This window comes from Staurois parvus, unplaced genomic scaffold (genome assembly GCF_062004578.1).
Source record: "Staurois parvus isolate SC_StPar_1 unplaced genomic scaffold, SC_StPar_1.0 ptg000207l, whole genome shotgun sequence".
In the NCBI taxonomy this organism is placed as follows: Eukaryota; Metazoa; Chordata; class Amphibia; order Anura; family Ranidae; genus Staurois; species Staurois parvus.
In genome coordinates, this window is record NW_028318003.1 from 7,079,414 (window position 1) to 7,097,704 (window position 18,291).

General features: G+C 41.6%; 1 protein-coding gene across 1 annotated transcript in view; it reads left to right on the forward strand.

Moving 5' to 3' along the window:
• FOXR1 (forkhead box R1) overlaps positions 1-18,291 on the forward strand; it is a 31,158-nt gene that overhangs the window by 7,302 nt on the left and 5,565 nt on the right. The window contains exons 3-6 of the mRNA XM_089678644.1: positions 77-279; positions 1,584-1,786; positions 6,187-6,419; positions 10,695-10,781. Coding sequence (XP_089534770.1) covers positions 77-279; positions 1,584-1,786; positions 6,187-6,419; positions 10,695-10,781 — 726 coding nt within the window. The remainder of the gene's footprint in view (positions 1-76; positions 280-1,583; positions 1,787-6,186; positions 6,420-10,694; positions 10,782-18,291) is intronic.

The window sequence follows — 18,291 nt, forward strand, 5'->3', positions numbered from 1 at the left end:
AATCAGAAACCACTGTCTCTCCTGCAGTACTGACCATTCTCCTTCCCTTTTTATTTTTCTCTTCTTTCCTCCTTAGAACTCTCTTTTAAGCCCACACTGTGGCTTGTTGTGGATCCCAATGTAGTGATCCCATGCCATGACTTGTCAACGTTGGCTTCTGAGTCTTGTGTCTCAAATTCCTACAAGCCCCCCACATCAGAGAACTCGCCAAAGTCTGCTGCAGAGTGTTTGATTATGGGAAATTCTGAAGAGGATGCTATGACATCAGTCGGCGAACTGGTAAAGATTTCCTAGTATAACTGTCTGTGTCGCTAGACAGGAAATATTGTTCACTTCAATGAAGGTGCTCAATATGAAACTCTGTTCAACTTTAATATTCTTAAATAAAATAATATAGATTGAAACCTATCGCATCTTAACCCCTTGTCTACCAAAAGGGTTAAGATTATGCTTTTGTTTTTGTTTTTTTTCAATGTTTCAACCAATATAACTTTATATTTTACCAAAAATTAGGTATTCTATTGTGCGTGTGCACTAAAATTTTATCTCGTAATATTGTCTGGCCTTTTTCTTTAACACCAGAATGGAACTAAATAGGGGATTTAAGTGACATTTGAATGTGGCATAGTTGTTGGTGCCAGACAGGCTGGTCTTAGTATTTTAAAAAACTGCTGATCTACTGGGATTTTCACGCACGGACATCTCTAGGGTTTACAGAGAATGGTCCGAAAGAGAGAGAATATCCAGTGGGTTGTGTTGATGAAAATGCCTTGTTGATGTCAAAGGAGAATGGGAATGAAATTCAAACACTTATGAGCCAACATGTCCGGTGGGGGCAGGAGTTTGGGAGAGTGATAAGTTAGATACCAAGCTGTCTATTACTAACAGCTACTGATGTAACAAGTTGGAGAACACTTCACAATTGCATCCTGGAATTTTCTGTATATTTTATTTGCATATTAAACACACATACATATATTACTGTTTTTATATGGTGAAACGTTTTATATGGATGTATTTTCCTAAAGTCTCTCAAAACCTCTAAAAAGGAACAACTATGCCATCTCATGAATAGGAAGGATGGTTTCCTTTAAAGATGAACACGTTGCCAAAACTTCTCCATCTCTTCTCTATGTTGCTGGTCAAAGTCTGATCATCTGACCTACAGTCAATACAAAAGGCAATGTCTGTATTCATATGGCCTCACAAGAGAGCCTCGGGTTGGTTGCAGATGTTGGGGTGTGTGTGGTTTTTATATTGCCTTCACATACAGTATATGCTTTAAGCAAAGGTTTGTTTTTTCATTGCTCCCTATATGCACAATGGACTAGACTATCCTTTTTGGGGGTTTTTTGGCTGGATTGCTTCTTACCGGAAGACACATTATTATACAATGGCAAAAGAAGGCTGTTGCAGGAATAAAATTGGTAGCCCCAAATGCTAGGAGAAACATGGAAAAATGGGGGGGGGGGGGATGTTTTGCAATCAGAGATTAATTTGATTGATTTTTTTAATTTTTGCTTTCATTTTTAGGTGACTAAAATGTTTGTGCACCACTTTGAAATGTGTTCTCCCTCTTTCAGTATGCTGAAGATGATTCCCCTTGTACGCCCATATCTTCTCCAGTCTCAAAGTGTCATGGCAGGAAGGCTCGTGTACGGAGAAGCTTAACTCTGTATGAAAAGTGGCCCCGGCCTCCAATCAATTATTGCAACTTAATATCCCTGGCATTAAGGAACAGTGAGGATGGAAGTCTAAATGTGCAACAGATTTACAGTTTTGTTAGGTAAGCTGATAATGGGACATGTTGTTTAACTGCTACTGAAGCTCTGTTTCCAGTTGGATATCAATATGTTTAAAGAAAGCTTTTCAATATTTTATTATATGTGTTCCATGTAAGTATATATCACAATGTACAGCCCAATTAACTAATTATTTTTATAAAACAAAAATAGGGGCATTACTATTCAGTGCACAACATAGTAGGATTTTTGTACTCGCTGTAAAACCCACTTCTTGAAATCCATTGTGTGAAGTCTTTTTAGCCTTTGGGGTAACCCTCCCTACAAAATAAGATCATGATCAAACACAGAGTGGGACCTGTTGCCCTCAATGGACTTCAAGAAAACTTTTATACATATATATATATTTATCTCCTTTACCCTAGGTTCACACCTAAGCGTTTTGCAGAAACTCTGTACAGTCCATTTAACATGATTTCCTATGGGACATTTTCACATCTCCACATTTTTCACCCTGTGCGTTTTTTTTTTTTTGTTTTTTTTTTTTTGTTTTGTTTTTTTTTTGGAAAGGGTCAGGGACTTTTTGTGAACGCAAAAGTTGCGTTTTTTTTTTCTATAGACTTCAATGGAAACGCTGTAGAAAAGCATGAAGTGCATTTTTGCTGCGTTTTTGACGAGTTTTGCATTTTAAATCTGCCTAGCAACAAGAAAACTAAAATTAAAAAAAATAAAAATGAAAAAAGCGTCAAACACCGGTGCAAAAACGCAATGCAGAAATGGCTCAAACGCAAACTGCATAGGTGTGAACCTAGCCTTGAGAACACTTTAACTTTTGGGAAGTTTAAAACACAGCAAATGAATACTATGTAGCCCAAGGAAAAACAGAATTGAGAACTGCCTGAAACTCTTCAGAGCCACCTGAAGAACCTTGCTACCAATGTGTAGATGAAGCCAAACCATTTACAGTACCTTTTGTAAAACTTGGAGAATGTGTGTGAACAGATTGCTGGATTGCAAATCTGAAAAATAGTTGCTTGATGCCAAAGAAGAACTCAAAAATCCAGTAGAGTGCACCTTGTCAGGACAGTGTGAAACCTGATCTTTGAGATCATAAACTTGAATGATGGATGTCTAAGCCACCTAGAAATGGTGAAACAAGAAGCTGGTACACCCTACAGGAGAGACAAACCTGTTCAGTTTGATGTCGAACTTGGAGGTCCACATCTTGCATCCCCTCACCTACAATAGATCCTGAAATGCATCCAGGTGCAAGGACAACGCCCATGAATCTAAGAGCTTCTGGCTGAGGAAATCTACCTGCCAACTGTTCTGCTAAGGACAGTATCCACTTGCTGCCATAAGATTTCAAGTTCCTCTTTGACTCAGGTACGTCAACAGCGTGGCACTGTCCAGCTTATTCAGATTGGATGAGCCTCCAATAAGATGGTTCAGTGCTATAGGCACAGTCAAATCACCAGAAGTTCCAGGATGTTGATTAGGAGGCAAAGACTTTTATGACCAAGTCCCCTGCACCTTCATGGTGCACAATACTTCTTCCATGCCCATCAAGATGGTATTCATAATGAGAATCTTCCAAAAGACAAAAAAGGACTTCCCTGACTCCAGAGCCTGGTTCCTGAGCCATCAAACCAGGGACAATCTAGCCTTCCTGCTTTTATAAACTGATCTGCAGAGAGACCAGATCGATCTGTCCTATGAAAGCAAAATATTGATTATAAAGGTCTGGAGTGAAACTGGGCAAATGGAACTCAAGAGGTTACTATCAGACCCTGGACTTTCAAACAAAAGCAGCTCCTAAACAAGAGTTTGAATTGCAGACTTGAGTGTTCAAAACTTCTCTTGTGAAAGGAACACACTGGACTGAGCTGTGCCCAGGAATAGACAAAGATGCTCTGATAACTCGGTTCCAGCAACAATTTCTGGTTGAGGATCTATCCGAATCCTTGTAGCATCTAGACCAGTGTTTCTCAACCTTTTTCTGTCAAAGCACTATTTTAAAATTCAGCCCAATCTCAATGACCTCCAATTTTAAAATGTAAAAAAATGAAGCTATATATTTTATAGTTTTACATATTGCAGCAACATACACACAAGTAGGACACCCGGCATTAGAGGTGAGTTATTCCTCCACCTTTTGCACACTGCTACTGACCAGTATTCCAGCATTTCTCTTCTCCCTCAGTTTCTCTTCTCTCTCTGCGAACGTGACCCCTGTGCTGACATAAAGGGGTGAGAAGGGGTATACAAGGACGCTGTGCAGGTGCCCAACGCCCTATGATGTCATCCGTTTAAGTAGCTGGAAGCTAGCCCACACTGTGCCTCAAGGTTGTAAAGCTGCACAATAAAAACCTTTTGGCTTTGGCTAACAAAATTATAGGCTTGATCTGCCCACTAGCTTGTTGAGAATTGTTGGCCAATTTGGGGTAATTTTTTTGTAGGCATTTTGCAAAGGCATCCCCGAAAAATCCTGGTTGAAAAACGCTGGTCTTAACAGTCAACATCCCGTTGTCTGACAGAGCCTGTGCAGAGTGTTACTTAATAGGCCATCTTAAATTTTCTACAATGGGGATGCCATAAGACCATAGCAGGACAAGTACTGAGGTCAGTACCTTGCTGATTACTTGAGGAACAAAGGAAAGACTGAAGGACCGAGTCACAAACTGATCCCACAGTAATGTGTAGGAATTGCTGATGCTCTGGAAAGTAAGTCTGCTCCACAGAAACCATAGTCATAGCAATGTGCACAGAAACATATAAATTATTAAGGATTAGATCTGCAGCTGCTTTCTCACAAGCAGTTGGATCCTCTCCTTTCCATTTTTGTTTTTTTGACCAGTCAAATGTAGCTTGGGGAAAAATGAGGTCACAGCAAAGATCCTGCCATTGAGAATTGAGCTCTAGAAAGGGCTTCCAACTGCTTATCTGTTGGGTCCTTAAAGACCTGCATTTCCTCTGCCAGAAAAATTGGTGCCTTGTTAAAGCTGACAAACTTAATTGGTGAGGATGAGCTTTTGCCATACTCTTCAGTTGTGCTGTGCACACATCTACCTCATGCTGTCCTCTAGACACTTGTCACCTTTTCATACCTTGCCGCCACCATCTCTATTCTTTGGGGCCAGTAGTTATCCTCTTTGGCCAATGGGCAGTCATGTAACGCCTGTGCATATTTAAGTAGTTACAGATCATTCCTGGTTTCTAAAAGGTGCCAGGGATGATGTAAGTACACAAAAAAAACTAATAAAAATTGCTAGGGGAAGGAGGAAGAATTTTTTGGCAGAAGAGACTTGGCATGCCTCTTCGGCCAAAAATCACTATCTTCTAGCAATTTTTTTAGAGTTTAATTCCACATTAAGGTGGTCATCCTGGGCAGGTTCACAGTTTTTTGTTTTCCAACTGCAGGAGAATTTGGACATTAGCATTATAACCCAAGGTTTAAAGAGTAACTCCACTTCTTTGTTGAGGGGAAGAAAAAAGTTCCCCTCTGGGTGATCAATGTGCATTGCAAGGATTTTAACAAATTTAGTTGCAGATTCCTACCTTTTTGTTGTTCTGAAGAAACAGCTGTTTGTGTCTATGTGCAAAGTGAATCTGTATGGGAGTGATTTTATCATTCTCAATCAGCTGCTGTGGCTGCAGGGCTCTGAGGAAAGAGGCAAGGTCTTTATCCCTTTTTAGATGTGATTTCCCTTTGGGAGTATCTCACCAAAAATGACATTGTTTCAAGGAATGCCAAAATCTAATCTCGGAAAATCAATAAGCCAATCGCACAAGCAGGAAATTATCTTTTCAGGGCATGTTCTGTACACCATCTCTGTACAGAATGCCTCCAGGTGGCAATATTGCATTGCACTTTACAGAAAAATCGAGCACTGCAGATTGAAAAGGAAAGGTAACAATTGTATATGTTACATTAGTTTTATTTTCTATATTTTTTTTTTCCTGTGAAAGTGGAGTTGCCCTTTAGACTTTCTATGTTACTCAATGGACGAGAAAAAAAAGTAAGCATTGGTCACCATTTTTAAGTCCCTTGCTTGTAGTAAAACTCATCGATCACACACCCTTTGTTTAGGAAGAGAAGAAGCATTGCTGCCTGAATAGCTATAGGCCTGACTCACCAGATCGCGTGCTGCACCAATGCAGAGAGCCTGCTGCTTTTGTACAGAGGGTAGTGATGCTTCTCTGCAGAATATTTCAAGGCAACGGGCCCTTCAGCTTGGGCTGAGGGACGATTACACTGAAAATGTCTAGCCCTTAGAACACTTATGATTTTGCTATACCCGGCATTGGGGCTGAGACTTCAGTTGACCTGTAATGTTACGATTAGAAACAAGCGAATATTTCTGTAGCAAAATGGTAGAGGAGGTTTTTTGTTGATAGCATTTCCTTTACAAGTATTTTGATGCTGCTTTCTTTACTTTTTCAGGGAGCACTTTCCATTTTTCCGTGCTGCACCAGATGGTTGGAAAAATACTGTCCGTCACAATTTGTGTTTCAGCAGCAGCTTTGAGAAGATCTCAGGTTGGGTTTGTGCTGATGGACACCGGCGATCTTGCCTGTGGAAACTAACATGCCAGGGTCGTAAAAAGTTCCGAACAGAGATGCATGCCTTATCAGATGAGCTACTGCGCATACTACGAAGGAGTATGAACAAACCAGGTACAGCATGTACTGTAACTTAAAGGAATGCGCTAAAACCACAAACTATTCCTAATTTAGTGTAGAAACATTAGTGCAAAAGATATATATATATCCTCAATTAATATCAAAAAATATCAAAATTATGTGCAAAACTATTTTTTAGTGCATAAATAATTAAATTTGTGAATATAAAAAATTGTCCAATTCTGAATTTCTTCAAATGTCCAAACAAATCCTTTTCAAATTCAGGTGCTCTCAAAGAAATTGTGCCAAAATCCACCACCAAAGTAAAGTTGGGTAACTCACCAGAGCTCCATGCTGATCAATCTCTAGATCAGCAAAAAACGCTTTTTGCTCTGGTAGCAGATGCAATAAATCAACTTCTCAGGTGTGATGATCAATAGCTACACAATCATCCATAAGGTAGGTATCCACCACTCAATATAATGGTTCCAGGAGCATTATATCACTCTCTCTTTTTATATCTCTCCACCGAGGTCATGTTTGGGAATGAAAGAGAAAATCATGGTGCAGCCAGTTTTTTTTATAAAAGTATCCAACAATTTAATAAAGATTTACACTCACAAAAAGGGTGTCTTCACCGACACCAGTATAACAGCATAAAACAGCAAATGGTATAACAGTCTCCTGTTCCCCGCACACTCACTACAGCGCTCGTGACTCAATCTTCTCCACAGACGTCAGCATCCAGCAAGCCAAGCCCTACTAGTTTCGTCATGAACGACGTCTTCAAGGGGCGTCAAGGGACCGCCCCTTGAAGATGTCGTTCATGACGAAACTAGTAGGGCTTGGCTTGCTGGATGCTGACGTCTGTGGAGAAGATTGAGTCACGAGCGCTGTAGTGAGTGTGCGGGGAACAGGAGACTGTTATACCATTTTGCTGTTTTATGCTGTTATACTGGTGTCGGTGAAGACACCCTTTTTGTGAGTGTAAATCTTTATTAAATTGTTGGATACTTTTATAAAAAAAACTGGCTGCACCATGATTTTCTCTTTCATTCCCAAACATGACCTCGGTGGAGAGATATAAAAAGAGAGAGTGATATAATGCTCCTGGAACCATTATATTGAGTGGTGGATACCTACCTTATGGATGATTGTGTAGCTATTGATCATCACACCTGAGAAGTTGATTTATTGCATCTGCTACCAGAGCAAAAAGCGTTTTTTGCTGATCTAGAGATTGATCAGCATGGAGCTCTGGTGAGTTACCCAACTTTACTTTGGTGGTGGATTTTGGCACAATTTCTTTGAGAGCACCTGAATTTGAAAAAGATTTGTTTGGACATTTGAAGAAATTCAGAACTGGAAAATTTTTTATATTCACAAATTTAATTTATTTAAATTATTTATGCACTAAATAGTTTTGCACATAATTTTGATATTTTTTTGAGAGAGAGAGAGAGAGAGAGAGAGAGAGAGAGAGAGAGAGAGAGAGAGAGATATTTTGCACTAATGTTTCTACACTAAATTAGGAATAGTTTTGTGGTTTTAGCGCATTCCTTTATTTAAGTTCTAGCACTAAGAAATTTATTTGGTTTCTTTGAGGTGGAATTGCTGCTTTAAAGTATTAAGGGTGTGGCACTTTTATTAAACTTGTGATACAGCATGTACTGTATTTTAGTGTGTGTGGTGTGGTTTTTTTTCTTTCAGTTTGGTTATATACTTGGCTCATATATGCTGAGTTCTTTAATATTAGTCAATGGATGCAATGGAAACCACATGTATGATGCCAGGGGTTAAAACCTTAACGAAATGTTGTCATTAAGTGAGGAGTCGTTTAAAACGACTAAACAAAACACATGACTTCCACCAGTAAAGCACCTTTTTCAATTGCCTGTATATGTCTGTACTCCCACTTCACTATTACACTGACTGACCGCATAGCTCCTAATATCAGTGTGGGAAAAGCTCCCTGTTTGTAACTGAAAATTCATTTTCCTCCTCCTGGTTCAGCTATGACCTGTGGAGTAGGCCACACACTGAAACATGATTTTAAATCTCTGCTCTTAAAGCAAAACTGTCACAAAGGCTATGAACATTTTAAATATTTTGCATGTCCTTTCTTCATCCATAAAAAAAGCTTTAAAACAAGCTCTCACTGACCTATGTAGCTAAAAGCATTGTGAAGCAGATTATCTTCAAAGCTTACAAAATTTTAAGTTAAGTGGCTCCCCCAAAGGGGCCACCGTTTTCTCAGATCCCCTGTTCCCAATGCCCACAAATCTCCAAGCAGCAGTAAGCTCTTCGATACACCAGGGCTGAAGGGTAGATACTTACAGCAACGATGCACAATAATGAAATTACCAAAGAATGGAAAATGGCAAACAGTCAAGTATGTGAACCAGTTGCAAAATATATACACACTTGGTAATAAACAAGCAGACCAGTGACTGGCCCCTTATACCTATACTATGAGAGGTCCTATCCAAGGGGTAAAGCTAGGTCAACGATCCAGCAGTCTTTGGCATCTTTCACCTGCTGGTTCCCTAACATGGCACTGGAGCGCTTAAAATAAAGTTCCTCCGAACCTGGGTGTAAGTGTCTCTAGTTAATAGACAAATATGTCTATTTTGACTAGGGTATGACCAGCAGCCTCTCACCAACTCCTAAAGTGATGACCAGTCTCCTCCTGCTCTCTGTCCCAGTCACAGTGATGTCAGCTGCAGGGATGTCTTCTCCACGCTAAGGTGGCGTTCCCACAAACCATTAGATGTCCACTACTCAGCCTCTCTGTATCCATGACACTGCAGCAAACAACCGGACAACAGTCTGCTACACACTGTATGTGTGCTACACCAGATCCTCTCAGAGACTGCTCTGAGTTCTGGAATAGTCCTTCTTGTATCTCACCAGTGCTCTGGTAATGCTGGGATATGTAGTCCAGATCCAATCTGTAATACATGCTCAGTCTCCCTGGGGACTACATTCCCCAGCAGTCATAGTTGCTCCTGTATTAGAGAGACAGCACTCTGTGCACAAGGGGCAGATTTGGACAGCAGCATTGCTAGTCTTGGGGTAAGGGGGTGTTAGTGTATTTAAATCTGCTAGTACATCCAACAAATTGAAGCTGAGCTCCAGCTAAAGCAGTTACAGCAAACAATTTTTTCCTTTTTGGGATAAAGGTTTTATATAAGTAAATGAAAACTGATCCTTGTAAGCCTGTCAATGTTAAATGGTTTGTCTCAGCACTCTAACTGCAAAAGAGCTTGTTCTGTTGAAAAACAGACTAACTGGATCACCAAATGCAAATAGAAGAGAGCCTAAAAAAGAGAACTAATGCAGCCATCACATCTAATTGGTAAGCTGCAATAAAATAAATGTTTGCTTTTTTGGTTTAGAGGGACACTGGTGATGGCGTGCAAACATAGCTGCTGTCACACCCTACATTGGCAAGCCGGGCAAATGCACACCTGTAGGGATCCCAGGGATGCTGTGCAAACATAGTTGATGGGTGCAGGGTGTGTGTGCGCTAATGAGGCCAGCTGGTGAACTGCTTTCTGTGCCTTATTGGTTTCAAGGTCCCAAATCTACATACCAGGAAGTAAAGAAGTTTTCCATTGAACACAGCAGGGGCTAAGGTGAGGTTCTAAAATTCAAAGAGGTGTTTTTTTTTGTTTTTTTTTTTTGGTTCTCTGCAACCATGTTACATTAATGGTATATTGGTACATAGGAAAGCTTGACTTAAAAGCTATGATCATATTTGTTTTCAAATTCAAACACTGTCTACCCTGGATACTGGTTGCCATTTTTTGCAGAGCTTGCCATTTTTTGCAGAGCTTGCTTGCTGAAATTGGTGTAGGGACACACTCAATGCCTTCAGGTGCCATTGTGTTTTTGCTGGGTGTGACAGACCCATCCGCTACAGGGGCTTTTGGAGGGGACTGGGGGCTGGCCTTCTACCCACTGATTATGGCCCATGGAGGAGACGGGGGATTTGGTCTGCTTCTCCCTGTCAGAGCATGGAAAAGCATTCAGTTCAGCCTCTAATCCCATGGAGAGAGCAGATCATTCTCTAATGATGGACAACAACGTGATGAATGCTGAGAGTTAAGCTTGGATTAATTCTCTGAATAAAGACAAAGCTTCCCTTCTGGAGTGGATGGAAAGGTGTAATATAATCTTGTACAGGTTAATAGTCAGAGGGAATGTGGTGGCCATCCTGCAGATGGGGTTGATAACTATTTCTGGTCTAAGTGGAGGAGCTTTTCCAACAACCTCTCTCAAGAAATCTATGAAGATAAATTTTTTAAATTGATTCTACTTTTTCAGACTTCTGGACCATTGTTTTGTCTTATGATGAATTTTCTAGTGGACGGATTACACAAGTGAAAGCCAAACACCTGAAAGACAGCATGTGTAATGTACTTTGTATCCAGGGCTGCGGACTTGTTACCAGCTGTTCATTAGATGTATGGTTAAATGAGCTGGTATTACTGTTTCAAGTTTGCATTGTTTAGGATAATGAGGTCAACTGCTTATCTGTTTTTTTTGTGGGGTGCAAATTCTGTGTGAATTTTCAATAGAAAACTGTTCCTGTTTGCACCTAAGCCAGTGTCGTCTAGTTCTTTGGTGCAGTTCCCAACTATAATACCTTGCTCCTATGTTCCAGCGGAGAGGAAGCAGCTCGCTAACAGTGGCACCCAGGTGGGCTGCCAGGCGGTTAGGATGAGCAGTCCTAACCACCCCCAGGACTCAGTGTCGAGTGATATCAGAGTTGAGTGATATCAGAGAAGTGTTCCAGGAGCTGGTCGCCATGGAAGCAGAGTTCCCAGTGGTGAATGCAAGAGACATTCACCCAGTAGGGCAAGCCTGGCTCTGCCTGAGACATGGTGGAATTGAGAGGCGCGTTCCACTGGGAGCTCTGGAGGGAGGCTCTCCAAGTGGAGAAAGACCTCTTTATAGAAAGGTCCTCCCTATGCCTATGGATCGATACTACCTGCAGCTGAACTTGCATATACCGTTCTAGCATCCTCTGCAGGAATGACTGATGGAGCTGGATAGGGTGGTCCAGACAGAAGCGATACTGGACAATGGGTATTGAATGCTGCAATGGTATGCTACCCAAGTGTGTCTATGGCTGGAGAACAGTAATCCCATAGAAAGCTATGACTTTTTGGTGGGGGCCAGAATTTGATATTTGAGGTGCTTTAGGAGGATCCACGGTTTGGGAGTGGAGATGGGAGGACATCTGAAATTTTAGGGAGTTGGAATTTCCCAGTGACCTCAGATTGAGCAGTGACTAGGACTCTATAGTCACACAAGAATGGGAGCTGCAACAAGCATATATTCAATGAGGCTCAACATTATGCCCGAGTACCTATGGATTGAGTCATCCACCGAAGCTCTGGCACTGGGCCCGAGTGCAGCCAGCCTGTGCCCTGGATATTCCACAATGGCAGAGCAGCAGGGAGAAGAGGTGGTCATCCTTCCCAGCGGCAGATCAACAGTCTGGGATCGGAGGAAACTACCTTCCCTCCCCAGCAAGGATCTGCGCACCTGTGAGACCATACCAGAGAAATGGTTTCCCAGTACCTGGATGAGGTACAGGCTATGGAGCAGCTAGCTCATCTCCCCAGAGGCAGTTCAAGGACTCGGGAGTGGAGGAAGCCATCCTCAATCCCCAGTGGCAGATTCACAGTCTGGGAGAGAAGGTGATCTTCCTTCCTCCCCAGTGGCAGTGTAGGGACTCGGGAGTGGAGGAAGGTGAAGGTCATTCTTTCTCCACTGCGGGAGTCCAGGAGATGGGAGAGAAGGTGGTTGTCCTTCCTCCCCAGCGGCAGTGAAGGGACTTTGCAGTGAAGGAAGCTGAATGTCATCTTTTCTCCACTGTGGGAGTCCAGGAACTGGAGCAACTGGCTCATCTCCCCAGTAGCAGTTCCACAGTCTGGGAGTGAAGGTGGTTGTCCTCCTTCCCGAGCGGCAGAACCACATGCAGGGAGCAGAGAAAGTCATCCTCTCTCCCCAACATTTAAAGGCAAATTTGTCTTTATTATTTTACATAAGTTTAACAAACAAAACATAGGAAATGTGTGTGTGTGTGTGTGTGTAAAAACATCAGAGAGGCGGTTATTATCCAAGTGGGCAAATAGAGATCGTGCAATATAACAGAGGAAGGATCAACGGCCCATATCTCCCCAACATTTAGCCAGAGTAGAGTATTGGAGTCCACAGCTGAAGCGCTGGCAATAGGGCAGAGCACCGCTGGCCTCTGTCTAGCATCTACCTTGTCTTCACAGCTCCAGGCAGTTGGCCCATCCCCATCAGCAGACTGAGCCCTGGAATGGTAAAGATCTCCCAGCTGAATGCCACTGGCCTCTGCCTAGCACCTACCATGTGTCTTCCCAGCTCCAGGGAGTCAGGACAGGTGACCCCTCTCCCCAGAGACAGGCTGAGACAGAGGAGCTCAAACTCCCAGATGATGCGGAAGCCAGACAGGGTTCATGACATCTGCTCCATCATGAACTCTGCTCCACACCTACCGAAAACAACTCTTCCCTGCGACCAGGGATTTGGTCTGCTTCTCCCGGTCAGAGCATGGAAAAGAGCTCAGTTCAGCTTCTTATCCCATGGAGAGCGCAGATCATTCTCTAATGATGGACAACAACATGATGAACCCTGAGAGCGAGGCTTGGATTAATTCTCTGAATAAAGACAAAGCTTCCCTTCTGGAGTGGATGGAAAGGTGTAATGTTAATCTTGTACAGGTTTAATGGTCAGAGTAAATATAGTGGTGCTCCTGTACACTGGGTTGGAGACGTTCCTCCGTTTTGTGGGACGGAAATATTTATCAACAATCTCCTTCAAAAAATCTATGAAGATAAATTTCACTTTTTCGGACTGCTTGAACATTGTTTGTTTGAGTTTTGTCTTATGATGACTTTTCTAGTAGAGAGATTACACAAGTGAAAGCCAAACGCCTGAAAGACAGCTTATCTGTATCCGGGGCTGTGGACTTGTTGCCAGACTGTCTGGAGTGGGCTCCCTGACTAAGCTTGTCTGGGTGCCTGGCTCTTGATTAGCTTACTGTTAATTAGATCACTGTTTAATTAGGCTACTGTTTAGCTGGTAGCTGTTCATTAAATGTACTAATGATACCCCTTTGGCGCATACCCCTTTTGAGACTGTACGTGTGCTACGAAACGCGTTCAGGCAGAGCCCCTGCACGCCGTGCCGTCACGCCGCCGGATCACGGAGGTCTGGCGGCCATCTTTAATATCCAGCTGGATCCCCAGGTGATCATCCCAGGGCCCAGAGGAGAGAAATTTTAAAAGCAGACCCCGACCGTAGCCAGCCTTTAAAGGGGACCTCTAGAAGTGCCTTATCATCATCACTATCCACTGAAGAGGTATCCACTCCAGGCTGCATCCTTCCCAGGACAGAGGGGACCTCTGGTGTATTTGATGTAAATGTGCATTTATATTGCACCTCTGCTGAGTGTACATTTTATCCATTTTTCCTGCACATCACCGGATCACGTGTCACTGGGACTAGAGAAGTCACCTGTTCAACTTATCATTTTTCTATGCTTCCACCACCTTCATCACTTATTGGACATTCAATATTGTTGTATTTTTGTCAGATATAGTGTATGTTTGTTGAGAATTATTATCTCACATTGGATACGGACACCATTTGTCACCATTTTGGTATTCTATTCTATGTCATATTGGGCATTTCCTTGTGCACTTTAGCCTCAGACGTTTGCATTTATATGTTTTTAGTATTTTAAGCGCTGCACTACACATTTTATGATTATCTTAGAAGGTTATATGGTTCCCTTTTTTAGTGTACTAGCTGCTTTTATTCTTCTAAGCGCTCGCTGAACCCTGTTTTTTACATTGATATTATGGTTTTAAGTTTGCATTGTTTGGGATAACGTGATCAACTTCTTATCTGATTTTTAGGAACCTTTCCTGTTTGCACCTAAGCTAGTGTCTGTCTAGTTATTGGTTGCAATTCCCAGCTATAATACCTTGTTCCCGTGTCCCAGCAATGAGGAAGCCACTCTCTGGTGAAGGCACTAAGACTGTCCGTCACACTGGGCTTCTAATGTGTCCCGTCACCTTTTGAGGAAAGGCTGCCTCCTGGCATACCTGCTTTGAATGTATGCTCTAATATGAAGAGACTCAACCATACTGGGCCTATACTTTACAAAGGAGCCCTGACAATTCTGTGTAGCTTCCACCCTTTACCATATTTGCAAATGTGTGCAACTAAAACCTATTTTATTGCAAATTGTTAGACCGTTCCACTTTTTTTTCTTTTTTGCAGGCTAGCTGGTAAGTGAGCTAGGAAACCTTTTTGTTTGTGCTATATAGGATACTATCTTTTTTTAGCCAGTTAAATTCTTACACCTGTATCTTCCTCCTTTTTTTTAAATCCGATCCTTTCCTTCTCCTCTTTGTTTTTTTTTTTATTTTCTCTATGGCCCTGTTTATTGGCCAAAGCTTTATAATTGCCTAATATAGGAACGTAAAGTGTGTGTGTGTGTGTTTGTTTGTTTGTTTCTTCACAAATATTTTCTTGGAAAAAAAAAATGCATTCCTATGTAAACGAAATTTATTACCAAAATGAGGAAAAATCTTTTTTTTTTCTAGTTTTGAGCAGTGTTTAGTTTCAAACAAAGTTGTCTCTGTTGAAAATGGAATACGTTGTAAGATGTGCTCTGTTTGGGGTGCCTTAATTCCAATGAAGGACCACTAGATCTGGAAACAAGGGTTGTATTTATTTACAAGTGGGGAGATGAGGAAAATGAATAGGGTGTTGGGGAGATGAGGGGATGAGGAAAATGAATAGGGTATTGGAGTTGAGGGAAAAGGAATAGGGTAGCAGGAAGATGGACTAGAGAGGAAAGGATTCGGGTAGTGGGGAGATGTTCTGGAGAGAAGTCCACTTGCTTCCCCTGTCCAAAACACACATGCTCATTGAGATATTTCACACATCAGGACTTCTAGTCTAATCCTGGGACCCACCCTTATTTGGGTATCCTGTGTATCACAGGCTAGATCCTTTTGTGGAGGTCACAAAAGTTAATTTTTTCTCCAGGCTAGTTGAGCTTGATTACACAGGATGTCCTCATGATCCTCCCCTCTTCAGGAACCACCATACTGGCTAGGTGTGGGGACAGTGAATAGGCTCAGGAGTTCTACTAGTCAAATAATAGAGACCTTGTGCATTCATGTACTCCGAACTCTACATGCAGCCGATCAAAGCACCTTGCGCACACACCGCTAGCGCGAGAAGGACACAGAGATGTTCTCAATCCAGGCTGAGGAGTGACTTTTACTATGTCCCTCGCTGACTGTGTTTGTGGCACTGAAAATAGAGTTGTAGTACAGAATGGAAGTGCTCTATGTTGTGGAGACTCACATAGGATTCCAGGTCCCTGGGACACAAAGAGAATGAGAATATAGTGGCAAGACCAGACCAAAGAGGAAATGACAAAAATCGAATGTGAGTTATTGTATCTAATTTAGGTACAAAGGGAACTTTAATGCCACTTAAAACTCAAAAGGTAATGATTAGCCCATTAAAGGGGGAAAGAAAAACAGCTTTTGTTGTAATACTTTCAGTTCAGAGCTGCCCCTCCCACCATGTACTACTTTTCCAGCACAAGATGGCCTCCAAGACACCAGCTTGTGACTGGACAGTAAACAGAGAAGCTGAACAGTGATAAACTCCATACTGGCTTAAATGCATCAAATTCATTTACCTACACTGCTTGCATATAATAACGTAATCATGGTTATAGACCTACATTTATTTTATGTCTGCCTAGAGTTCAGCTTTTAAACACCTGGGCACACGAATTGTTATCCTGGGTTCACAAATGTGTAGGCCAGTTTTCAGTGTGATTTCAGCCCCCTCCAGTGCGACCTCCAGTTCAGAGGTTAAGGTGCGATTCTTGTCAAAGTGTATGAAATGGCATCTGAATTGGGCTCACAATTGTACCAGGATCTTTTTGAAAGTGCAGTGTGGCCAGCCTGCACATATGTGAACTGGCTCCAATGAAAAGGCTGCAGGTTCACATGTCCTGTGAATCAGATGCAGTTCAAAACGTATCCAATTCGCATATATGTAAATCGGGCTTAAACTGTACTCTGAAACAAAGGGAAGAAAGGGTTTCAAAACATGACCCCAAGTATAGCCTGCTTAGTATGTATCAATTTATAGTAATAGCAATATTGATTCAAAAATTTGCAGTAGTGATAACTGTGTTTACATTTTCAGCACTCATGGAGTTGATGTTTGGAATGTGAAGAATTCCGTCAGATGTAAATTTTTCGCCCGAAGAAGTTTTTATTTCCTTTTTCTGTCCTTTTTGGGAATGATCGTTTTATGTAATCCTGAATTTAAGGATACAAATTCAGCACTTTTTTTTTTCATTTTTGGTTTAATGCCATATTCTGAAGATTATTTATTTCCTTTTCTGTCCTTTTTATTGAGACTTCAGTATTAATGTAATCTTAAATTTAAAGCATAATGCCAGGAATACTATGCCAAGCTGGCCCAAAATAAACTGTATGTAGTATGCACTAAATGTGGTATGGAGCATTGTGTTCCAGCAGAGGTATGGGGACTTCCCATTTTGGTTCCCAGAACAAAACCGAGCTAGACTGAGCACAGCACTGCTCCAGCCATTCTCAGAAAGCTTTGTATTTTTATTAATGAATACATGGCTACTTCTGATTGGCTAAGGTGGAGAGGCAGATGATGTCACAATCTCCACCGTAGCCTTAGGCATCAGAAGATGCCTTGTATTCATTTGATAAAAATAAATGGTAGCCAGACTTTGTTTTGAGACGGGAAGTCCCCATGCTGCTGTTCCAGTGTGGATGGAGCTGATACTTGATACTGTAAGTAATAACAGCCACTGCATTAAATTGGTAAAAAAAAACGTATTCCTGGGGTTAGGCTTTAAGGATAAAAAATGAACTCATTTTCATTTTGTGCTAATACACATGTTCTTGTATCACAAAGAATAACATGGAAGGCAATATCTCTAATGTTTGCATTTCACTGTATAATGTATGCCTTGGTATATGAGAACCATGTTTCCCTAGAACTTTTGCCATATGGTACATGTGGGGCCTAAAACAAACCAGGAACCTGTGTACAACACTTTGTATTTACCTTTTATTTAAGATCCAGAAATAAAGTTAAATTAAGAAAAAGCAGATGGCTCTTCATTTTGCGTTCATTTATAAAAATACATAAATCTAAATACAGTTGCAAGAAAAAGTGATGGGTGATGCAACAGGACAATGACCCAAAGCATACAAGTAATTCAACAAAACAATGGCTGCAACAGCACAGAATACGCCTTCTGGAGTGGCCCAGTCAGAGTCCTGACCTCAACCCGATTAAAATGCTGTGGCATGACCTTAAGAGAGCGATTCACACCAGACATCCCAAGAATATTGCTACACTGAAACAGTTTTGTGTAGAGGAGTGGTCCAAAATTACTCCAGATCGTTGTGCAGGTCTGATCTGCAACTACAGGAAACGTTTGGTTGAGGTTATTGCTGCCAAAGGAGGGTCAACCAGTTATTAAGTCCAAAGGTTCACATACTTTTTCCTCCCTGCACTGTGAATGTTTACATGTTATGTGCAATTAAACCATGTCAACATCTAATGTTTGTGTAGTATTATGTTCAGCAGACTGTGTTCTTCTATTGTTGTGACTTAGATGACGTTCAGAGCACATTTTATGCCCAATTCATGCAAAACTCCACGTAATCCCAAGGGTTCACATACTTTTTCTTGCAACTGTACATCGCCTATGGAATGTTTAAGTGAATCAAACTAAGTGCTGGTTCACAATAGCACTACTTCTGATGTGACTTGAGGCACACAGAATCGCATG